This window comes from Staurois parvus, unplaced genomic scaffold (genome assembly GCF_062004578.1).
Source record: "Staurois parvus isolate SC_StPar_1 unplaced genomic scaffold, SC_StPar_1.0 ptg000818l, whole genome shotgun sequence".
Classification (NCBI taxonomy): Eukaryota; Metazoa; Chordata; class Amphibia; order Anura; family Ranidae; genus Staurois; species Staurois parvus.
Window position 1 is genome coordinate 6998923 of NW_028318614.1, and position 26190 is coordinate 7025112.

Genomic DNA, 26190 nt, shown 5'->3' on the forward strand with positions numbered 1-26190 from the left:
AGGCCTGGAAAAACTACATGGCTATTAACCACTTGCCCTCCTAAGGATTTACCCCCCTTCATGACCAGCCCATTTTTTGAGTTAGGGAGCTGCGCTATTTTAACCGACAATTGCACGGTCATGCAATGCCGCACCCAATTTAAATTTACGTCCTTTTCTTTCCCACAAATTGAGCTTTCTTTCGGTGGTATTTTTATGTAAAAAGAAAAATTTACATCTTGCTATTAAACAGATCCAGTAAAAAATTTTAAAAATCAAATTTCCTTATAAAAACTTAGGCCAAAATGTATTCTGCTACATCTTGGCTAAAATAATAAATACATGTAAATAATTGGTTTAAGTGAAAGTTATAGCATTTACAAATGGTGGTATATACACTGGGCTTTTTTTTTTTTTTTTTTTTTTTTAAGTATTTTTGCTAGTAAATGGCAGCGATCAGCGCCTTATAGCAGGACTGCGGCGGGCATTCTGATACTGAGGGGAACTGACTTGGTGTCATGACATCCCCAGTGACACCAATACAGTGATCAGTGCTAAAAAAGCACTGATACTGTACTAATGGCACTGGGCAGGAAGGGGTTAACATGAGGGCAGATCCATCCAAAGCAGTGTGCACGAGCCAACAGGGAGGAGAACTGTATTATTTACATACAGCTCTCCTCCCAGTTGGAGATCCTTGGCAATCACTGGGAGCTTGTGAGTAATCACCGCACAGTAATCATTGAGGGGTCTGAAACAGGGATATATTTAAAAAAAAAAAAAAAAAAAAAAAAAAAAAAAAAAGTGGTGGGGATGGGGTAGGCACTCCTCCCCAAAGCTACCAATTTTTAAGATTTGGTCAGGTTATAGAACAGTTTCTATAGAACAGACAATTTCTGATCTACAAAGGCCCCTTATCACCATAAATTAGTTAGTAACCAACTGAAATAGGAGGCAAAGTCAAATAAAGCATAAAGTCAATCACTGCAATAATAACAGCTGTATATTAATGTCAGCACTGGCTCAGCATCTTTACTGTTAAAAAGGTGAAAGGATGAACAGGTTAAAAAAGAAGAAAGGTTTAAAAAAAAAAAAAAAGAGGAAGAAAAACAACCCATGTAAAGTACATTTTTTAAGCAGGCAAATGCATTCCAGATAGAACTAAAACCAGGCACAGCTCAAATATTTTTTTTTTTTTACTCCATATCTATGTCCAAAGAAAACTGTTACTTGTTAATAATGGAACACTGAGTGCTGTTAGGGTTGCAGTCATCTGTTGAATGCACCTTAAAGTGATATTAAACCCTCAGTGCTTTTAAAGAACTTTCAGCTGCTGATTTAATCACCTACTGAGTAAGCAGCATCTTTCTCCTTAAGGCCTCATGCACACCGGCTTAAAAAGGCTGCTTTTACAGGCATTTAGCTTTTCTTCAGCTGCCTGTAAACCGCACCTCTATGCTAGCCTATGTATCCATGCACACAGACATTTACAAGCATATTAGAAAAGAAGCGTTTACAGGAGGGAGGGGGGGGGGGGGCACCTCCAGCACATTCAGGAGAGGAGCTTTTGCAGTGTGCTGCATTTGCATAACGTTGCACTGCTCTGCATGATCCCACATGTTACCGCATGTCCAACAAGTTGCATAATATCCCACAGCTCTGAAATGCAGTGAACACTGTTCTGGTCTGATAAATAAATAACCTCCTTGACTCGACTCCCACCAAAAAGTCACACTTTCTCCCTAGAAAGTACAATATAATAAATATACCTTTTTGTGATATACCACGTGAATTCCCAAAGAAAATATGAAAAAATAAAACCATAAAGTGTCCAATTCAATTTCAGTCTCAAATGTGTCCAATAAAGTCAAAATCCAAATTTACAACTTCAATCCAGTAAGAAGGATTATAATCCTAATTATTCCACGAAAACCTCAAAACAAAGAAATAATCTATAGTGCATTACCTTTAAACATATAAATAACACTCCAATCCGTGCAAATCACAAACCACTCTATATATATATATATATAACCTAAACCGTGAGCACTCCGTGATCACTCCAATATTGTGTGCACTCTGTGATCCAACCAACAGTGATGCTAAATACTATTACCCTCTGTGAGTATTCATATGCATAGTCAATACTATGGAATCAGACTCTTCCCATTCCTTCGCTTCAGCGTCACGCCTCCAAACTCCTCATAAAAGCAAGAAGACTTTTTTTTTTTTATGTGTTTTGCACATTTAAAGAGTGGTTTGTGATTTGCACGGATTGGAGTGTTATTTATATGTTTAAAGGTAATGCACTATAGATTATTTCTTTGATTTGAGGTTTTCGTGGAATAATTAGGATTATAATCCTTCTTACTGGATTGAAGTTGTAAATTTGGATTTTAACTTTATTGGACACATCTGAGACTGAAATTGAATTGAACACTTTATGGTTTTATTTTTTCATATTTTCTTTGGGAATTCACGTGGTATATCACAAAAAGGTATATTTATTATACTGTTCTGGTCTGAACATGACACAGAAAATGATTTTCTGTGTGTCATTACAGTTACCTGCGTTTTTCAACAGGTAACTGCACACAGTGTGAATAGGCCATTAATCCTTGCCTATGTTCCAGTTTAAGTTGGTGCCATGACCGCCGTTTCTGGATGGCTTCCTTTCTCTTGCAGCATCCTACAGGGTAAGCTTCATACGCAGGGACTAGAATTGTGTGCATCAATAGGAACAGATTTGTAACCTAGGATGGCAAGGCACCTCCCTACTCCTCCCTTCTCGAGGCTAACAGACTGGCTCAAGACTGCGCGGACCTCTTGGCTCTTTCATATAAAGAGTGGACGTTCAAAGAAGCAGCACACAGGAAAGGTTTACTTTATAGTGCTCCTTGTGTAAAAATAAATAAATAAGAGGGTTTAATACCACTTTAAATATTGCTGGAAAGTAAAAGTCAGAAATATTAGTTCTTGAACATGTACTTTAAAAAAATGCAAAACCACATCAATTAATTGGCACATGTAAACAGGTTGTTCAATACATGCAGTTACGTTGAATATATGTTTAGTCATATGAAAAGAAATGGTGAACCTAAAATAATGTAAACATGTTCGTAACATTTTCAAACAAAATTCCCAAACCTGTAGAAAACTGATTAGTCCTAAGCAATTATATACAGATATTGCACAATGCATAAATAAACTACAACGTGACAACAGAAATGGCAATAAAAGGTTTAATGGTGAGGCTATTGTCTTTAACACGAATTTATGTGTTTTTTTTTTTTTTTTTTTTACATTTCTGAAATCGCAGGGCTAAAGCTCTAGTTCAGTAGAGATAGAGTGGGGTAAACCACATTTAACAAAAAGGAGTAGTATAGCCAAAAGAGCTATATTTCTCCTATGGATGACAGTAGTGCAGTTTGCTCTGCACTCCTGTGAGCAGTTTTCAGCTGACAGCGGGCTAATGCCTGCTATCGGCTGACATTCTGCCGGTTCAGGCTCTGGAAAGATCCAGACTTTACAATAAGGATCCACCCAGATTCTTGGACTGACCTCCTAGCAAGCTTGTCCCACCCCCTCCACAACCTGGTGCTCCAGTGAGTGCAGGAGGGGCAACGCAAAGAGCTGGTGATCGACAGTTACCACTCTCTGCTTAAAGCAGAGGGGAGTACTGAATGCTCAGCAGTGTTTGAGCGCTCAGTTCTCAGTGCAGAGCCAGCAGGGACAGCTGCGATCGGTGCTCCATCCATCTAAGCAAGTGATTGTTTTTAATGTATTCCAATACTTCTCTTTTAAAAACATAGATACGGGCAGTGTTCCTACTGGGTATATTTCCCCTCACTTCCTGTTCCACTTGACATTAGTCACCTGGGCAAAAGTGAGGAAATCGAACGTGGAACACAAAAAACTTTGCAATAAAAATGAGAGGTTTTAACATTTTCCTAATCAATCCAAAAAAATTTAAAAAATTCATTGGATGAAATTGGAGTTCTGTTTTGGCTGAATCAGCCACTGATGCTTAATATTTTGAAATCCACAGGTATACAAAACACACCCAAGTATCAGTAGATGTCTAGGTGTTCCTGTGAATGTTGTGTATTTGTTATAAGCATTTGCACTGCATTAACAAAAGCACATGGCAGGAGCATACAGCACTTTTTAAGTCTGTTTCTGATGAATGACAGACAACAGCTGTTTGAGAACGCTGGGCAAAGCCATGTTGTCCATTTACATGCACAGCAAAGATCCTCTGCTTTCCTTCTTAACATGGTACATATCAGCATGCTTTGCCGAAGGTAAACGATGCACAGTGCAATAGGAAGAGTTAAGGCAAGACTATGAAATTTGGAGGATGATAATACAATGTATGTCTGACTGCATATCTATTTGTGGAACATATCTATTTGTGGAACATATCTATTTGTGGAACATATCTATTTGTGGAACATATCTATTTGTGGAACATATCTATTTGTGGAACATATCTATTTGTGGAACATATCTATTTGTGGAACATATCTATTTGTGGAACCATTAAATAAAGCAGGAGATTAAGAACTGAAGCATTTTGTGTTGGTTTCTCAGATTTTACAGTGGTGTTCAGCAGCAGGAAAAGGCATTTACATTTTTGGGGATTCTCTCCCCTCCCTCAACAGTGTAGCTTTAACTGAAGGCAACATTTGCTAACAATGGTGGGAATCTCCTAATACTGGAGCAGCTGTGCATAGTAAGCAAGTTCTAACTAGTGATGCACCGATATATTGGACGAAAATAGGGTTATTGGAGTTTTTAGGAAAGGAAAAGAAGGGGGAAAAGGAAAGGAAAGGAAAGAAGGAAGGAAGGAGTGCTGAAAATGGAAGACATTAGCTTACCTCATGTGTATTATGGGCAGTGCCATGTCGTTATACGCAGCTATTACTCTACTGCTCCATTCACATTCATTTAAATTCTTGCTATTAAAATGGTTACTAAACCCACAACAGTAAAATCAGTCTGTATATGCAGTAAAGCACGCTTGTTATACTCAGTGTGGAACCTAAGGGGTTAATCCTCTGCATTGTGTAAAAAGGCCATTTTATCCTGACTTCTCTGATCCTCCTCTTGTTCAAATGTCCACGTCTTATCTCCTGATAAGACAGACTGAACCATAACCATTCTGCACATGCTTAGTTTAGTGCTAGAGGTGTTTTTTTTTCCTGTGTTAGTGCATGTGATCAGCACAGGGCCAATCAGCACTCTCCAGACAGAGGTCAGGGGTTTTGCATCCTCCTAGAGCATAAAGAAAACTTCTACAAGCTTTAACCAGTGCTCTGCTGAACACAGACAGAAGTCACAAGACTGCTATATACTGCTGATGAGGAAAGGTATTTAGCCATTTAGATTTACTAAAAATAATTGCATTTCCATGTTCTGTGTACTGTGGGAGACCAGATATAGAGAATACAGGATCCGGGTTTGGTAATTTAATTATAAAGTCGAATACAATTATATATAAAAAAAAATAAACGCACCACTAAGTGCATCATGAATCTTAGGTTTCAGTCCAGAATATTCATTTCAGTGCACCACTAGTTCTAACTTAAGCTTGTTCAGTAAGATTTGAACATGGAAAGTAGAAGCTGACTGACTGGTTGCCATGCACAGATGTTCATGATACTGACTATTCCAGTCTTAGTAATTTCCCCTCAAAGTGTTTTCATTATATCAGTTTAAACTGCCCAGGTTTGCAACAGAGTTCTTTAAACTAAATGTTCATCAAAAATTCCATGACTGCTTAAAGTGGAACTCCATACAAACCACTAAATACAAGTGAATACTCAGATGAAACACACAAGAGCAGTTTAAAACAAAAAACAGGATGTGTATCTGTGTTCATTTAGTCCTGAGACTTACACAGCTCTACTACACAGCATTGTCCCATCTGGCAGGACATGACACCAATTTCCTTTCTGCTGCAGTTCACCTTCACTTAAAGGTCTTGTCCCTCCCCAAGCCTGTGACTGCACAGTAATGGGAGAAACCGTATGCTGATCACAAAGCACAGAGATGAGCCTATCATGCTTCTTGTGCTGCCTCTCCTTTCACCAGTCTAAGCACTGCTGTACAGAGCTGATAAAGCAAAATTCAATAACTTGCACTGTTTAAATGAAGAAAAGAAAAACAAAAACCATTACATGATGTATTAATGAATGCAAGTTGTACTAATGTTTGCCTTTTAGGTCTGTCTGGAGTCCAGCTTTAAAACAAATAGGGTCCTAAAAAGGAAAGTGCATCCTGTAAACAGGAATGAAATTGCATGTACATTTTCAACATCTGAACAATACCTCAAACAAAACAGATAACGTTTGCTTCAAATATTAAGATCACTATATGAAATACAAGTAGTTAGGAAAAACAAAGGTGAGAAGAGGAATAACCAGCTGTTGAGTTAAAATATGGCCTCCTAAAATGTTAAGCTATCTAAGACAAATATTTTGAGAAATATAGATGACTGTTATACACAGCGGTAACAAAAAGTAGCAGATTCATTGTAATATAAAAAAGGAGGGAACAGCTGACTTATAAAACACTTAAAACAAGGACATGAAATGAAAATGGAAAAAATAAAAAGGCTCGTACTGCGGCAAACATGTTACTGTGAAATGTCAGAATGTTGCTCCGAAGCTAGATGACATTAGGGGATTCTCAGTCAACGGGGGCAGGTGGAGGCAAAGATTAGTCCATCAAATTCCAACAGAAAGCAGGTGCCTTGGAACAAGGAAAAACAAGACTGTGAAAGGTAGAACCATGAGGTCAATTCTGTAAGTGACGCAAGAGACTGGTGCTGAATACTAGAACTTGTCCCAGCACATAACCATATAGGGGGAAGATAAAACTGGCTGTGGACATGAGATTATAGTCACCTATGCAATATGGTTTTATGGAGGACTACACGGTTAAAAAATAAAACTAAAAAAAAAAATCTCTCTATATATATCTATATCTATATCTATCTCTCTCCTCACAAGCCATTTTGAACTTTAAACGGTATTAAAAATGACCAAATCTAAAAGTTGCTATTTTCTAAAAACAAAAACAATTCAATGCAATATGGCAACCTGGAAGAGTTCTTCACATGTGTTCAGAATGCCTCCAGAAATGTCATTTCCTGCTCTAAATTTCTCAGACATCTACACTAAGACACTGGCAATATTTTAGGAATCTAAGAAGTTAACTTTGACTTGGAATTATAACATTGTAGCCTCCAATTATTTTGATGATACCTATATATGCTAAGTTTATTCTGAACGCTGCCATTCTCATATTCTGTGTTGATGTACATGATTTTTTGGATAGATAAAAAATATAAGACCTGCCATTTTTTTTTTACATGATACTCCAAGAGTTACTTCTAAAAGGACATACAGACACTTCAGTGTTCCACAAACACTGAAAGCGCACCAGGTGGTTATAATGAACCAGACCCTCCCTTTAGCATTAAATTGGCAAAGGACCTGGAAAAACAGACGGGATTGTTTCTCCCCTCCTCCTCAAAAGTGGTCTAACACTTTAAATGGAAACCTGTGAAAATAAGGAAAAATGGGAGCTGCTGTCAATATGTTGATGAAGGTATAGGCTTAATCTGGGCCTTCATCCTTGTCCTCCCTCCACTGAGTCAAGGATCCAGGATAAAACAAAATGCTGTTTTTTTGTTTTTTTTTAATGGACCAGACATCTGGTTTACATTTAATTGTTTTGGTTTAAATGACTCATGTACTGAAGCCAGGATCCCAAAAGTATACACCTACAATAGATGTTTCCACATTTCTAAACCAAAGGCTTCTTTTTAGCTGTACTGGGCTTTAAAATGTAGGTGTATGGGCACCAGCAGATCTAATTAAACCGGTCAGTCTTTGAGGGAAATAGGTATCAAGTGTGATGCCTAACTTCTGACAATTGCCATTGTCTTCCCCAAGAAATGCCAGAAATTATCTATTCATTAAACCCTAACTTTAAGGTCAAATATGCATGCTTTTGAGATCCAAGCATGCACGTTTATGCTTCAATCTGCTGGGCCAGGGGAAAAAAAAAAAAAAAAATCAGCAAGCGTTTAAGAGACAGGAAATGGTAAGAATCTATCAAAACTAAAATGCATGTGTGCACTACCTTTACAATATTAGGATACCCTTGCCTAATTCTGGTTGAATCCAAAAGCAGAACAGATCAAGTTGAAGTTCATACGATATATAAATCCCTACACTTGACTGTATATTAATAAAGGGTATGTAAATATACAATATAATCAGGTAAATGAGCCAAATAAAGGGTGTCTGTTTTCATCCAACTGGAAAGCATATTTTTTCCTCAAAGCAAGCTTGCTTCACAAAGACTAATAAAATCACTACAAGCTGACAATACAAGTTGTCAGTAGGTACCTTCCTCTACGTTTGTTGCCTATAGCAAACCCAAAAACGGATTTAATAAAGGCACACTAAGCTCCAATAATGTAATACATTTGGGATGATTTACAAAAAAGTGCAAAATCTAGGGCAGCTCTGCATAGAAACAACCAACAGGCTCCATGTGCACTGGACCCCCCCCCACCACACACACACACGATTCAACAGGAGTTTAGCGTTTTGGCTCTAGAAGCAGCTTAATGTAATTTTATGTGTCCATATACAGTGCATCCAGAAAGTATTCACAGCGCTTAACTTTTGCCACAATTTGTTATGTTACAGCCTTATTCCAAAATGGATTAAATTCATTTTTTTTCCCTCAAAATTCTACAAACACCCCATAATGACTCACTCACTGCCCTTGAGATTGCCAATCACTTCAAAAACAAGATTGACACAATTCGCAAGGACATTGCCGCAACTCACACGCCTTCTCAACCCGTCCCCTCTCACACAGCTACCCCCTCATCCCCCCTCCCCCTCGACATAACCCACAGGGACTTCATCGCTGCTCAAACTCCCTCCAACCCCCTTCACCCTCACTCAGCTACCCCCTCTACACCCCTCTCCCACGGCCCCACCACTGCTCTGACCTCCTCTCCCACCCCACCCTACATTCCTCATACTGAAGCTCCCCCAACACTCCGCACTATTGACCTTACTACCATCGAAGAAGTCTCCAAGATCCTCTCTGATGCCCGCCTCACCACCTGCCCCCTCGACCCTATCCCCTCACAACTCCTACAACCTCCCTCCCCCTCCATCCTACGCTCCCTCACCCACATCTTCAAACTACACTCCCTCGGCCTCAGATTCTGCTCTCTCCTGGCTCTCATCCTACCTGTCACAACGCTCTTTCAGCGTTACCTATAATGCCACCACCTCCCTCTCACTCCCCCTCTCTGTTGGGGTCCCTCAAGGCTCTGTCCTCGGGCCCCTTCTCTTCTCCATCTACACCTCCTCCCTTGGCCAACTCATACACTCTCACGGCTTCAACTACCACCTCTATGCCGACGACACACAAATCTATCTCTCAACCCCCCACCTCACCCCCTCGGTCTCCGCCCGAAATCACACACCTGTTGAGCGACATATCAGACTGGATGTCGCTCCACTTCCTTAAATTGAACCTCTCCAAAACCAAGTTTCTTGTCTTCCCTCCAGCCCGGACACCACCCCCCATTGACTTCTCCATCATGTCCAACAACGCCACCATCAAACCCGCCCCGCAGGCCAGAGTACTTGGTGTCATTTTGGACTCCAACCTATCCTTCCAGCCCCAAGTCCACTCTTTAACAAACTCGTGCAGACTCCACCTCCGCAACATCGCCAAAATCCGCACGTTCCTAACCCCAGAAACCACTAAACAGCTCATCCACTCCCTCATCATATCACGACTCGACTACTGCAACTCCCTCCTCACTGGCCTGCCTCGCCGCTGGCTATCCCCGCTTCAGTCCATCCTGAATACGGCTGCATGACTCATTCACCTTTCCAACCGCTCCGTTTCCGCCACCCCCCTCTGCCAATCCCTCCACTGGCTTCAGATTGCGCAACGGATCAAATTCAAAATCCTAACGCTGACGTACAAAGCTGTCCACCATACTGCCCCGAACTACATCACTGACCTAATATCCAAGTACCACCCAGAACGCACACTCCGCTCCTCACAAGACCTCCTTCTCTCTAGTTCCCTGGTCTCCTCCTCCCATGCCCGCCTCCAGGACTTCTCCAGGGTGTCACCCATCCTCTGGAACTCCCTGCCCCAACCTATCAGATTATCACCTACTCTCCTCTCCTTTAGGCGCACCCTGAAAACCCATCTCTTCAGGGAAGCCTACCCCGCCCCCTGCTAACTTGCCGACCTCCTCCACTCTTCCTACCACTCCATCCCCCACAGCTATCTCCTCCTGTGCCACCATCCCCTCCCTCCTAGATTGTAAGCTAGAAAGAGCAGGGCCCTCAATCCCCTCATGTTTTGCATTGTATTGGTATTGTTCTGTCAGATGTTCTGTCCCCCTTTGTAATGTACAGCGCTGTGCGAACTATTGGCGCTTTATAAATACTGTATTATAATAATAATAATAATAATAATAATAATAATGACAACGTGAAAGAAGTTAATTTTGAAATCTTTGCAATTTATTAAAAAAAAAAACCCCACATGTACATAAGTATTCACAGCCTTTGCGCAATACTTTGTTGAAGCCCCGTTAGGACCAATTACAAGTCATTTTGAGTATGATGCTTCAAGCTTGGCACACATTTTTGGGCAATTTCTCCAATTCTTCTTTGCAGTACCTCTCAAGTTCCATCGGGATGGATTGGGAGCGTCGGTGCACAGCCATTTTCAGATCTTTCCAGAGATGTTCAATCCAGTTCAAGTCTGGGCTCTGGCTGGGCCACTCCAGGACATTCAGAGTTGGCCCGTAGCCACTCCTTTGTTATGTGGGCTGTGGGCTTAGGGTCGTGGTCCTGTTGAAAGATGAACCGTTGCCCCAGCGTGCTATGGAACAAGTTTTCAACAAGGATGTCTCTGCAGCAATGTACATTCATCTTTCCTTCGATCCTGACTAGTCTCCCAGTTCCTGCCACTAAAAAACACCCCCACAGCATGATGCTGCCACCACCATGCTTCACTGTAGGGATGGTATTGGCCAGTTGGTGCGCTGTGCTTGGATTCCTCCAGACATGATGCTTGGCATTCAGGCCAGAGTTCAATCTTTGTTTCATCAGAGAGTTTTGTTTCTCATGGTCTGAGAGTCCCTCAGGTGCCTTTCGGCAAACTCCAGGCAGGCTACCATTTGCCTTTTATTGAGGAGTGGCTTCTGTCTTGCCACTCTACCACACAGGCCTGATTGGTGGAGTGCTGCAGAGATGGTTGTTCTTCTGGAAGGTTCTCCTCTCTCCACAGAGAAACGCTGGAGCTCTTTCAGAGTGACCATCGGGTGCTTGGTTACCTCCCTGGCTAAGGCCCTTCTCCCTCGATCGCTCATACTGGTCAGGCGGCCTGCTCTAGGAAGATTCCGGTTGTTCCAAACTTCTTCCATTTATGGATGATGGAGGCCATTGTGCTCATTGGGACTTTCAATGCTGCAGAAATTTTTCTGTACCCTTCCCCAGATCAGTGCCTTGATACAATCCTGTCTCGGAGGTCTACGGACAATTCCTTGGACTTCAAGGCTTGGTTTGTGCTCTGACATGCACTGTTAACTGTGGGACCTTATATAGACAGGTTTATGCCTTTCCTAATCATGTCCAATCAACTGAATTTCCCACAGGTGGACTCCAATCAAGCTGTGGAAACCTCAAGGATGATCAGTGGGAACAGGATGCACCAGAACTCAATTTTGAATGTCATGGCAAAGGCTGTGAATACTTATGTACGTGTTTTTTTCCCCCTTTTATTAATAAATTGCAAAGATTTCAAAATGAACTATCACAATGTCATTATGGGGTATTGTTTGCAGAATGTTGAGGGAAAAATGTAATTAATCCATTTTGGAATAAGGCTGTAACATAAAATGTGGCAAAAGTTAAGTGCTGTGAATACTACATTCTGGATGAACTGTACATTAGGACTATTAGAGGCATATTTTAAGCTCAACATTTAGAGGCAGGAAAAGAAAAAAACTCTTGGTTTGCATTTTTGATTGGAACTTTCTGGAAGGGGAAAAACAAAAAAAACTAAATGGGAAAAAAAAAAAAAAAAAAAGTACAGTGTGCAAGGAGCCTTAAAAATTAATTGAAGAAGCTGATTGGCTATCATTCACAGCTGCACCAGATTTTGCATCAGTTTTAGTAAATCAACCCCATAAAGTCTAACATTAGACCTCTCTTCACACACAAATCTCTTCATGTGAGGGTGAGCAAATGCACTTAGAAACAATAAAGAGTCACCATTCGATCTGTATGTCAGGGCTCTAGCAGGCAGCACTAAGCAAACAAAATGCTGCATTAAAAAACATGGTACCTGCTTGACAGCCTGTGTCAACCATTAGAAAACACCCTTACTTTACTCTGAAGAGCACACAGAGCTGCTTTTACTAAACTGGTCTAAAGAGGCTGTGCAGGGTGATCTGCTAAATTTTTCCTATGTGGCACAGCTCCTGTGTCGAGGACGGTTTTAAAGGGGATTCTGTGGACAAAGCTGAGGCATAGCACACTCAACAGTTTCAGTCTAGAAACCGCAGCTTGTCAGGGGTAGGTAGTATAAGGTTTGAACTCGGAACAGGAGGGATTTTGCCTATTTAAAGTGGATATCCCCTTTACATATCCCACAGACATGTGTTAGAATGATGCATGCATTACTGGACGTGTGATTAGTAGAATAATTAACAATGATGAACATGATGAATATGACAGGTTAATGAATGGAGCAAGATTTTCTTCAAGATATGAAAATAGTTTGATACATTTTACACGATAACAGGTTACACCATTTACTATGCCTCATGACACCCCACATTCCCCAGGGAGTTTATAGAAAGAAAAAAAAAAAAAAAACACAAAACCCAAACACATTGTAAGAACAAAGGAGTTACCACTCAGGCAAACAATCCACATCAAACCAACGCAGGTGCAGACCCTGGCTCGCCACCACACAAAATGCAAAGGAAGAAGAGTTGGCCGCACACTGGAGGAATGATGAAATGTAGCAATAGATTTGTTGATCCATAAAATCCATAAAATACAAATAGCACCAGGACATATGCAGAGCTGCTAACGCGTTTCACATGATCACTTGCCTAATCATAAACAAGGATTATAATTAAGCACGTGATCGCGTGAAACGCGTTAGCAGCTCTGCATATGTCCTGGTGCTTTTTGTATTTTATGAATCAACAAATTTATTGCTACATTTCATCATTTCTCCGGTGTGCAGCCAACTCTTCTTCCTTTACACACACACTGTACACATACACTATATTGCCAAAATTATTGGGACACCACACCAAATCATTGGATTCAGATGTTCCAATCACCTCTATGGCCGCAGATGTATAAACAAGCACCTAGGCATGCAGACTGCTTCTACAAACAAACATTTGTGAAAGAATGGGTCGCTCTCAGGAGCTCAGTGAATTCCAGCATGGTACCACGATAGGTTGCCACCTGTGCAAAAAGGCCATCCGTGACATTTCCTTGCTACTAAATATTCCACGGTCAACTGTTAGTGGTATTATAACAAAGTGGAAGCAACTGGGAACAGCAGCAACTCAGCCATGAACTGGTAGGCCATGTAAAATGACAGAGTGGAGTCAGCGCATGCTGAAGTGCACAGCACGCAGAAGTCCCCAACTGTCTGCAGAGTCAATAGCTAAAGGCCTACAAAAACTTCATGTGGCCTTCAGATTAGCACAACAGTGCATAGAGAGCTTCATGGAATGAGTTTCCATGGCCGAGCAGCTGCATACAAGCCTTACATCACCATTGGATGAAGTGGTGTAAAGCACACCACCACTGGACTCTATAGCAGGGGTCTCCAAACAAAGGACCAGTTTACTGTCCTTCAGACTTCAGAGGGGCCAGACTGCGGCCATTGAAGTAGAAAATGTCTGACATCAACGGGGGTAAACAATGCCCCATCTTTGATGTCTGAGAAATTGAGCCCCTTTTTGGTGTCCTTGGGGGGGGGGGGGAGAATTATGCCCATCATTGGTATAAATTGGGAGGAACTGTGCCCCATTATTGGTGTCATTGGGGAGGAACTGTGCCCCCATCATTGGTTTCAGTGAACGAAATTACAGTGAAGGAAATAAGTATTTGATCCCCTGCTGATTTTGAATGTTTGCCCACTCACAAAGAAATGATCAGTCTAAAAATCGAATGGTAGGTGTATTGTGACACTGAGAGACAGAATAGCAACAACAAATTCAAAAGAAATGCATGTCTAACAAATTATGCACTGATTTGCATGTTCATGAGGGAAATAAGTATTTGATCCCCTTCACAAAACATGACTTGGTACTTGGTGGCAAATCCCTTGTTGGCAATCACAGAGGTCAGACGTTTCCTGTAGTTGGCCACCAGATTTACAAACATCTCTGGAGGGATTTTGGCCACTCCTCTTGGCAGATCCTCTCCAAGTCATTAAGGTTTGGTGGCTGACGTTTGAAAATTGAGGAGGAAACTGAAAGCTCAAGTTGCCAACCAGATTAAGGTCTGGAGACTGGCTAGGCCACTCCAGGACCTTAATATGCTTCTTCTTGAGCCACTCCTTTGTTGCCTTGGCAGTGTGTGTTTTGTGTCATGGTCATGCTGGAACACCCATCCACAACCCATTTTCAATGTCCTGGCTGAGGGAAGAAGGTTCTCACCCAAGATTTGACGGCACATTGCCCCGTCCATCATCCCTTTGATGCGGTGCAGTTGTCCTGTCCCCTTCGCAGAAAAACACCCCAAAGCAGAATGTTTCCACCACCATGTTTGACAGTTGGGATGGTGTTCTTGGGCTCATAGGCAGCATTCCTCCTCCTCCAAACATGACGTGTTGAATTGATGCCAAAGAGCTCGATTTTGGTCTCATCTGATCACAACACTTTCAACCAGTCCTCCTCTGCATCATTCAGATGTTCAGTGGCAAACTTCAGACGGGCCTGGACATGTGCTTTCTTGAGCAGAGGGACCTTGCGGACATTGCAGGATCTCAATCCTTGTCGGCGTAGTGTGTTACCAACTGTTTTCTTGGTGACTGTGGTCCCAGCTGCCTGGAGATCATTGACAAGATCCTCACGTGTAGTTGTGGGAGGATTCCTCACTGTTCTCATGATCACTGACATGCCACGAGGCGAGATTTTGCATGGTGCACCAGACCTAGGGAGACTGACAGTTGTTTTGTGTTTCTTCCATTTGCGAATGATTGCACCAACTGTTGTCACCTTCTCACCAAGCTGCTTGGCGATAGTTTGGTAGCCCAGTCCAGCCTTGTGTAGGTCTACAATCTTGTCCCCGACATCCTTGGACAGCTCTTTGGTCTTTGCCATGCTGGAGAGTTTGGAATCTGATTGTTTGATTGCTCCTGTGGACAGATGTCTTTTATACAGGTAACAAAATGAGATTAGCAGCACTCCCTTTACTGCTTCTAATCTCAGCTTGTTACCTGTATGAAAGACACCTGGTAGCCAAAAATCCCACTGAATGATAGGGGATCAAATACTTATTTCCCTCATGAACAAGCAAATAAGTGCATCATTTGTTAGACATGAATTCCTTTGGAATTTTTTGTTGCTACTCTGTCTTAGTGTTACAATACACCTACCATTCAATTTTTAGACTGATAATTTCTTTGTGAGTGGGCAAACATTTAAAATCAGCAGGGGATCAAATACTCATTTCCTTCACTGTATGCCCCATTGTTTGTGTCTGAGGATGAAATATTGCCCCAAGGGCCAGATAAAAGCAAGCAAAAGGCCACATCCAGCCCCCCGGGCCACAGTTTGGAGACCACTGCTCTATAGCAATGGAGACGTGTTGTTTGGAGTGATCAATCACACTTGTCTGTCTGGCAATCCGACAGACGTGTTTGCATTTGGCGGTTGCCAGGAGAATGGTACTTGCCGGACTGCATTGTGCCAAGTGTAAAGTTTGGTGGAGGGGGGATTATCGTGTGAGGTTATTATTCAGGCGTTGGGCTTGGCCCCTCAATTCCAATGAAGGGAACTCTTAAGGCCATCAGCATACCAACACATTATGGACAATTTAACGTCCAACTTTGTGGGAACAGTTGGGGATGGCCCCGTCCGGTTCCAACATGACTGCGCACCAGTGCACAAAGCAAGGTCTATAAAGACATGGATGAGCAAGTTTGGGGTGGAGAAACTTGATTGGCCTGCACAATGTCCTGACCTCAACCTGACAGAACACCTTTGGGATGAATTAGAACGGAGACTGTGAACCAGGCATTCTCATCGGACATCAGTGCCTGACCTCACAAATGCGTTTCTGGAAGAATGGTCAAACATTCCCATAGACACACACCTAAACCTTGTGGACAGCCTTCCCACAAGAGTTGAGGCTGTTATATGCTCCCCCCTATTGTACAGCGCTGAGCAAACCCTTTGGCGCTATATAAACTCGTAGTAATAATAATAATAATTATATCTGCAAAGGGTGGGCCAACTCAATATTGAACCCTACAGACTAAGACTGGGATGCTATTAATGTTCATGTGCGTGTAAAGGCAGGTGTCCCAATACTTTTGGCAATATAGTGTATGTCAAATCAGAATTTTTCCACAAAAAAAAAAGTTAAAAAAAAAAGTTAAAAAAAAAAAAAACACATGACAAACTGATTTCACTCACCTGATAAAATTTAAAATATTAAAATAAAACCACACTTTGCTCCTTCAGCTTCTGGCCCATTACAGGGTATCCGGACTACATTAAAAGACAATTTCTTCAGACCTGTATTCTGTAAAAAAAAAATAAAGTAAATAAATATGAAAAAACCATGATGCAAATATTTAAAAAAAAAGAAAAAAGAAAAAAGGAGGACAGACCTCGTTCACAAGGTTTTTTTCAAATCGCGGGCGAAATCAGCACAATTCGAAAAAGCGTGGTAAAAAGGTGAAACCATGCAATTGCGTTTTCAGGTGTCATTCAAATGAATGGCACCTGGAAACGCAGGGTGTTTTTTTCTACAATCGCTCAAAATTGCGGGGCGCACGATGGCCAAAAGAGGTTCCACGTGGCAAAACATGCCAGAATCATGGCAAAAACACCCTGCGTTTCAAGGTGCAATTCAAATGAATGGCACCTGAAAAACGCGATCAAGCATTCACACACTTTTACAGCTCTTTTTCAAATGACGATTCTGCCCACAATTTGATAAAACTTAGTGTGAATGAAGCCTAAAGCCATCAAAAACTTGAAAAGTGCTGAATGGATGCTAGGAACTTCCTGGACTCCAAACAGCAAAGTCCCTGAAGTAGATCGCTTTATTCTGCAAATTCATACATTCCTCCCACTTATTCCATATAGTCGACAAACATCTACATATCCAACAATAGAACATGGAGTGCGCCAAGTGAACTAGCACAGGTCAGATCCAATCAAACTGATACATCAAGATAATCTGTAGATCCAGATATAGTAGTACTGAGCATATATGTCCACTGTTCCTGTAAAGTCCAGCTTGGCCGTAACCCACCCCTTCCCTGCCTGCCTTCTAAGCCTCTCCATTCCATAGAATCTATGCGAGTAAGCTGCTGCTCCTTCACAACCCAATCAAGCTGTGGACATCTCATTGTTGAAGGTTTATGGAACAAGTGCAGTAAAGAAATGCAAGGCTTATTTGGACGTGCTGTCTGGCAGGTAAGCCTGGGTCACAAGACTAGCTGAACAGAACTATACTTGCTTTGGCAGTTAAGATTTCTGTTGATGTATTGATTAAAAGTTTGCTTGGGGGTCAGCTTTAAAGTGTAATTCCATTTTTACAACTGGGGTCACTTCTACTTTTATTATGCTATATGAAAGGGAACATGTAAAACATGGATTTAAAAATTCCTGCTTATATTTTATTTGCGCTCTTCTGAAAACTGCAGAACTGAAGTTTTCACTTCTATGTAATGTTAAAGCTGAAAAGAGGCACCAGGTTCTTTATGGAATAGTGTGAAAGTATGCACAGCAGATTTGCCTGGCAAGCGATACTCTCCAGCGCTGCAGTGTCAGCACTCCTATTTGTCAAGGGGGCTCCCATTTTCTCCCAGTGTTCATTCCAGGTTTGTATTCTTTGGCTGCAGGATTGATATCCCTCACTCACATGTACACAGGAGTCACATTGTCCCAACAGAGTTGTGCTGTAAACGTATGAAGAGCTGCTCATGCACAGCTCAGTGTACACAAATGCAGAGCTGATTCACACGTGTGGTGCAGATTGAAGCTCAGGTTTGATAGCTCATTGATACAATAGTTCACAGGTCCATGTCAGGTTTAGCTCAGGATCTTATGTTCACACATGTGTTTTCAAAACTGTTCCCATAGACGTTAATAGCCTGTAATCCACACTTGAACTGGACCACACTGCTCAGGAATCGGGAAAGACTCTTTAAAAAACACAATGAATCCACACCACCATTGCACTAGACATATGCAAACAGGCACCATAGGAAGCAATTTTTTTTCCATGCGGACTGGATGCGGTTCAATATCCAATCTTCATATATGTGAATGGGCAATCAAGGGGGTACTGGGCAGTTTGTTTACCATAACTTACAGTCTGAACTCTGCTGGCAGAACAGATTAACCACTTTCCCTCAGCCCTATAGCAGAAATACTGCTACAACCATGCACAAAATCATGTATACACACGCGCGCGCGCAATTTGCATTTCTGGGTAGGGGGCACACATGCTGCCCTACCCACACCGCTACTGGCGGCTGGGGATGTCAATCACCAGGTCCTGGCCAGTGGATTCCCAGCTGCCAATCTGATCATCAGATAAAGCTGACAGGGGAGAGACCTGTGTGTAAACAGAGACATGCTGTTTTGTATCTCTGCCCCAGATATTAACCCCCTTCCTGTCCGGTGTCACTAGTACAGTGTCAGTGCTTTTTATTAGCACTGATCACTATTAGTATCACTGGGGATGTTAGTGGCAGTTAGTCAGCTCTCTCCCAGTGTCCAAATGCCTGCCGCAGTCCCACTATAAGCCGCTGATCGCCACCATTACTAGTACAAAATATCTCAGTATATATACTGCCATTTGTAAAAGCTATAACTTCCACCTAAACCAATTCATTTACACGTATTGTGATTTTGTTTATTTTTTTAGCAAAGACATGTAGCAGAAAACATCCTACCCTAAATTTATGAAATTTGATTTAAAATTTTTTATTGGATAGGTTTTATAGCAAAGAGTCAAAAATATTGTTTTTCTTTCGAAATTGTCTTTTTTTTATAGCACTAAAAAAAAAAAAAAAAAAGAAAAAAAAAAAAAAAACCCACAGAGGTGATCAAATAACTCCGAAAGAAAGCTCTATTTGTGGGGAACGAAATTAAAAAATGTCATTTATGTACAGCGTTGCATGACCGTGCAATTGTCAGGTAAAGTAATGCAGCATTGTACCGCAAAAAATGGCCCGGTCAGGAAAGGGGGGGTGGGGGGTTGGGGGTAAATCCTCTGGGGGACAAGTGGTACCGACACAAAGTGGCACATAATTGTGAAGTGGAAGGAAAATAACATGGTTTTCAACATTTTTTTTTTTACAAATAAACATGAAAAGTGTGGTGTGCATTTGTATTCAGCCCCCCCTGGAGTTATTACTTTGTAGAAACATCTTTCGCTGCAATTACAGCAGCAAGTCTTTTTGGGGATGTCTCTACCAGCTTTGCACATTTAGAGAGGGACATTTTTGCCCATTCTTTGCAAAATAGCTCAGGCTCTGTCAGATTGGATGGAGAGCGTCTGAACAGCAATTTGTAAGTCTTAATTCTTAATTGGATTTAGGTCTGGACTGTGACTGGGCCATTCTAACACATGAATATGATTTGATCTAAACTATTCCATTGTAGCTCTGGTTGTATGTTTAGGGTCATTGTCCTGCTGGAAGGTGAACCTCCGCCCCACTCTCAAGTCTTTTGTTGACTAACAGGTTTTCTTCTATTACCCTATATTTGGCTCCATCCATCTTCCCATTAACTCTGACCAGCTTCCCTGTCCCTGCTGAAGAAAAGCATCCCCACAGCATGATGCTGCCACCACCATGTTTCACAATGGGGGATGGTGTGTTCAGGGTGAAGTGCAGTGTTAGTTTTCTGCCACACATAGCGTTTTGCTTTTAGGCCAAAAAGTAAAAATGTTGGTCTCATCTGACCACAGCACTTTCTTCCAATTGTTTGCTGTGTACCCCACATGGCTTCTTGCAAACTGCAAATGGGATTTCTTATGGCTTTCTTCTTGCCAGTCTTCCATAAAGTCCAGGTTTGTGGAGTGCACGACTAATAGTTGTCCTGTGGACACATTCTCCCACCTGAACTGTGGATCTCAGCAGCTCCTCGAGTTACCATGGGTCTCTTAGCTTCTTCTCTGATAAATGTTCTCCTTGCCCGGCCTATCAATTTAGGTGGACTGTTTTCAGTTGTGCCATACCCTTTCCATTTTTGGATGATGGATTTAACATTGCTCTGTGAGATCTTTTAAGCTTTGGATTTTTTTTTTTTTTTTTTTATAACCTAACCCTGCTTTAAAACTTCTGCACAACTTTATCCCTGACCTGTCTGGTGTGTTCCTTGGCCTTCATGACGCTGTCCACTAATGTTCTCTAACAAACCTCTGAGGGCTTCACAGAACAGCTGTACTTATACTAAAATTAAATTTACTAATTAGGTGACTTCTAAAGGCAATTGGTTCCACTAGAATTTGGTATCAGAGTAAAAGGGGGCCGAATACAAATGTACACTACACTTTTCAGATGTGTATTTGTAAAACATTTTGAAAACCATTTATCATTTTCCTTCCACGTCACCATTATGTGTTGATCTATCAAAGTGGTCTCCAAATTGCAGCCCTTTGCTTGCCTTTATCCAGCCCTTGGGGCCTCCTACTGATACAAGACATTATTCCTCCCATTGACACCAGTAATTATTATACAGGATTTATACAGGATGGGGCACTATACCTCCCACTAGCACAGATGGGGTACTGTTCCTCCTACTGATACCAATGATGGGGTAACTATTCCTCCCATTCACACCAACTTCTGGCCCCCCTAAAGACTGAAGGATAAAAAAACTGGTCGTTTAAGTTTGGAGACCACTGGTCTATCACATAAAATACATTCACGTTTGTTTCCAACATGACAAAATGTGAAAAATTTCAAAAGGGGTACGAATACTGTTTAAAGATAGAGATCGATATAGATATATATATACATAAATATATATATATATATATATATATATATATATATATATATACATACATACATATATACACACACATATACATACATACATACATACATACATACACACACACACACACGGGAACACTTTTTAATCAAAGTATAACATCAAGTCAATCAAACTCCTGGGATATTTATCTGGTCAGTTAAGTAGCAGAGGGGGTTGTTCATCAGTTTCAACTGCTTTGGTGTTAATGAAATTAACAGGTGCACTAGATGGGAAATAATGAAACGCCCCCCAAAAAAAAGAAGAATGGTTTTACATAGTGGTGCACCAAAATGAATATTATGGTGCCGAAACATACCAAAAATTGTGAAGGTGGCACTGACATTTTTCCCTACTCATCTTTCCTGTTTTTCACTAGTTTTGCATTTGGCTAGGATCAGTGTCACTACTAGTAGCATGGGGCGATACCTGGACCCTACAGAGATTGCACAGGCAGTCCAACTCCTCCAGGATGGCACATCAATACTGCCATTGCCAGAAGGTTTGCTGCGTCTCCCAGCACAGTCTCAAGAGCATGGAGGAGACAGGCAGTTACTCTAGGAGAGCTGGACAGGGGGCGCACCCAATGAGCTCTGCGATTGCTGTGTCAGTCAGCTGATCATGACACGGGAAAAGGACAATCACAGCAACTTTTTTCCACAGGATAATCTGTGTCCAAAGACACAGCTGATCACAATGTAAATACAGTTGCCGGTTATCAGCTGCACTTTACTCAGGCTGTCACAGGAGAGCCCGTAACCAGCAAGTGTGTAAAAAAAAACAAAAAAAAAACAAAAAAAAACAGTCCAGCACAGCCCACAGCCCCAACAGTGTACATCAGCGCAGCAAAAAAGTTACGTTTGTAAAATTTTTATAACAAACGAGGAAAAAAAAATTCAACATTTTTGGTCTTTGTTTAGCAAAATATAAACCCAATGGTGATTAAATACAAATTACATATGTGTACAGTGTTGCATGACCGCACAATAGTCAAAGTGTGACAGCACGGAAAGCTGAAATTTGGCCTGGGCAGGAAGGGGGATGAAAATGCCCTGTAGGCAAGTGGTTCAACTCCATTTCCCATACAATGTGGCATCTCTAAGTGTGAACTGGTTCCTCAAGATAAAAATGTGATTCTACGTTCTGGTAAAATGTTGCTAAAAAAAAAAAAAGGGCTCACACTTTCAAGCTTGATGCACACTAGGGTTTGTTCCTGGAAGCTGTTAGCATTTTTTTCTGCTTCTAGAAGCTAAAATAGAGTTATTCTATGTGTCCATGCACACTACTTTAGGCTATTAGCATTTTTGAGCTTCAGCATCTAGCAGAGGAGGGGGGAAAATAAAAAAAAAAAAAAAGTGATAAACAGAAAGCAACACATTAAACCGTTCATAAAATCGGCTCAAATAGCTCATTGTGAAGACTTCTCTCTCATCTGACAACTACAGACACACAATCAAGTCTCTTCAAGCATTTCCTCAGCTTTATCACACAAACTTAGGCAGGCCATAGACAGTGCGAGTTTCCAAAGAAATTCGCATGGGTCCCCATCAACACAAAGTGCTGACGGGAGAATCCTTCCTGCTAAGCAAGTCTTTTCCTGGCGACCGCTAAAGCAGCCGCTACTGATAATTGCAAGTGAACCCAGCAGGCTGGTTGTACCCAAGCTGATCAAAATCGATCAACTTGGTACATTTCAGCTTGCCCACACACTCTTTGAATCTCGTCTGGTTCCTGCTGAACTGGCCGAGATGTGAACGGTCTATGGCCAACCTTGCCTTTTAAGGATATATACCCATAATGTCCAAACTGCAACCGAGTCACTTTTGTTATAAGTGCATTCAAAAACAGTATTTCAAAACTCCCATGCCTTACATTTCTCAAGGAACACAATACCCTGAGCACAGTTATTCTAATTTCCTTGATCTAGGCCAGGGATCTCCAAACTTTCTAAACAATTGGAAGAGGGAGCAGAAACCACCAATTTCACCACCATTGCATCATGAGATGGGCACAGAAGAGGGACGCCATCTGTCCCATTTGCCAGCACAGTTTCCCTTGGTATACGAAGCGTGTCATTCCTATACAAATTATGGAACCTTGACCATTTTGGATCAGTGGGGCCTTATTTTCCATTAACTTTGTTAACAAAGTCAACTATACAAGGACTGCCAGGTAAAATAATAATAATACTACAATTTTGTTGGATTAGTGGAAGAAAGCCTTCTACTTTGAAGGAAACTTGGGTTGGTTACAAAATGAGCAATAGTGTTGTTTGCTAAAGCTGGGTATGCACCGTCTGAAAATCAGCCGGATACGCACGAACCAAATGACTTTCAGTCAGGGTGTACATCAGTTTGTCCGACAGAAGCCGGTTTAATAACCATCTTTTGTCAAAGGGACATGCTGGAAAACCAGCATCATATAAACAGTCCTCAAACCAAGGGGGGAGGGGGAGAATCCCCCTGCCACAATATAATAGCACAGTGCAGTGCACCAGCATCACTTGTGTTGGCATAGTTATCGGTCTGCTGAGTTGAATGAAAAAAAAAACAAAAAACTTGCAGTATGTACCAGGCTTAAGAATCATGTCTTCTGCTTTATTCAAACGGTCTGCTTAGCTGGCAAACATTCAGCTCTTAAAGGGCCAATCCACACAAAACAGATCTTAATGAAGGTAAAAGAAGTTTCTGGTGTTCCTGAGGAAGTGAGTAGACATCTCCCTACTGGCCTACTGGTTTCCCAGGAAGCACTAAAAAAGGTAATAGGAGGCTGTAGGCTTTACCAACTCTATGGTTTGGGGTCATACACATGGGGGACAATACATACTCTGTAAAGATATACAAATAGTTATTAAAAAAAATGCAGGTAATCATATTTATTATGAAAAGTAGGTTAGAATTGCAGAAAATTGTCCCATGTTTGTCCTGCCCTGGAGCTCCCTGCTCTACATCTGTAGCAGCAGTTAGAGGGAGATTTATTCTCCATATTGGATAATCTAGAGAATGCAATAGAAGGCCATTCTGCCTGGACATTCTACTGCTACTAAGGACAATGTCCCAGAATCACCGCTGTGACTTTATACAAATTAAAAAAAGTTAAAGAAAGAAATAACATGTCTTTAGCATTAGAGAGGAAGAAAGCATCTCCCATTTACTAAACATTGTTTTTGCAAAACCAAGATTCTCCTAACCATCTGAGAGAATTCCAAGCTTCAATATGGACCAGAGAGCCTGAAGAACAGCAGTCCTGGAGCTCTGGAAGAGATCAGAACCCTGCTAATAACTACACTGGTAGATCAGAACCAGCCAGAACCAGGGAGCTTTCAGAGTCCACCTGTCTGTAACCAGGGCAGGGAGGAGCTGCTTGAGTGCAGCATCTGTCTACTGGCGATCGAGGAAGCTGAATTCACCAGAATACCCTGCGGTCACCAATTTCACACTGACTGCATTACCAGGTGGATGCAGGAGAGCAGAACCTGTCCACTCTGCCGGGATAGGGTCACTCACTATGTATAGGTAAGTGTCCTACATCTGGTAGTACTTTTTAGCACTTTTACTATTTACCAAATCATGGCAAGAATAGTGCCCCATCGCCGGGCTCCGTGGCAAGAATAGTGCCCCATCGCCGGGCTCCGTGGCAAGAATAGTGCCCCATCGCCGTATAAAAGGCAGCAAAGGGCCACAGTTTGGAGACCACTGGTCTAAGCCATTATGATAGTGTCACAATCTGGCCATTAGATTTGTGTCATTTTTTCCACTAAATTCCAAAGCACCAAACAAATGAGTGACACTTTTACTAGCTTTGATACATCTCAGTGGAGCACTTTAGGCAAATAGGAATTCACTTGGTGGAGCAACTTGGTTGGATAGAAAAATCCGTTTTGGGCAGATGACTAAGTTTAGACCTGCTTAGTTTTCCATAAAATGACCCCTACCATATCAGGTGCTCATTAACCCTGTAGATCACTCCTTAAAAAGGGAACACATCAAAAGTTCTACCTGTCACAAACTTGCTTCCAGCACCCAAGTGCTGAAGTAGTAAAGCAGGGGTGTCCAACTCATGGCCCAAGAGAATTACGCATGCAGCCTGGGCACATGTGGAGGGACAGCATAACAACTGTGCTGGAGACCAGCAATGATAAGCCAGGCACATGTGGAGGGATGCTGTGTTTGGCATAGAAGCTGCAGGGGGGGTGGTACAGACAAGCCAGGGTCAGGCACATCTGGAGAGATGGCATGTTAGGCATAGCACCAGCGGCATGAATGCATGAAGATAAAAAAAACCTTCAGTCTTTAGAACCACTTAAAAGGTGGGTACACACCGTGTTTTTCTTCAGTCCGCTGGTTTGAATATAAAAAAACCTGACAAAATCACCATACTGACACAAGGATGTTAGTTAGGCGCTCTCCCCCACTGTGCTATTGTGTTATGACAGGGGAACTAGCCACTGGCTGCCAGCACCGATCAGCTGCTGTTTGGATGCTGGTGTTCTAGCTTGCCCGTTTGACAAAAGCTGGTCTTACAAAAGCAGCTTCTGTCGGACAGGACCCTGTACACACTGACCGAATGTCGGCCAATTTCTGCTGAACCGGCCAATATTCAGATTGTGTGTACCCAGCTTTATTGTTAGTGTATTTTATGCGTGCCTCAAAACAATTCCTCTTCTTCCAACGTGGCCCAAGAAAATTAAAGGTTTGAACACTAGTGGGGCACTGAAATGAAAATCCTTGGACCAAAACTGAAAATTCAGGATGCATTTGTCCAAAAGCTGAAACTGACAGTTTTTTTTTTACATATCAAAAAATTGTATTATATTTTCAACTTTTTAACCGCCTCCCGCTTGCCATATAGTCCAATGACTGGCACAAGGTGGT

At 41.7% G+C, this 26190-nt stretch overlaps 1 protein-coding gene across 7 annotated transcripts in view; it reads right to left on the reverse strand.

Annotated features, from left to right (window-relative positions):
* PPP6R3 (protein phosphatase 6 regulatory subunit 3) overlaps positions 1-26190 on the reverse strand; it is a 132381-nt gene that overhangs the window by 80022 nt on the left and 26169 nt on the right. For 6 of the 7 annotated variants that reach the window (XM_089654994.1, XM_089654993.1, XM_089654995.1 and 3 more), the window contains exons 2-3: positions 16730-16838; positions 6607-6735 (exon numbers count right to left, since the gene is read on the reverse strand). In XM_089654994.1, coding sequence (XP_089511120.1) covers positions 6607-6618 — 12 coding nt within the window. In that variant the 5' untranslated portion in view covers positions 6619-6735; positions 16730-16838. The remainder of the gene's footprint in view (positions 1-6606; positions 6736-16729; positions 16839-26190) is intronic. The other variant, XM_089654991.1, reaches the window with a different exon arrangement.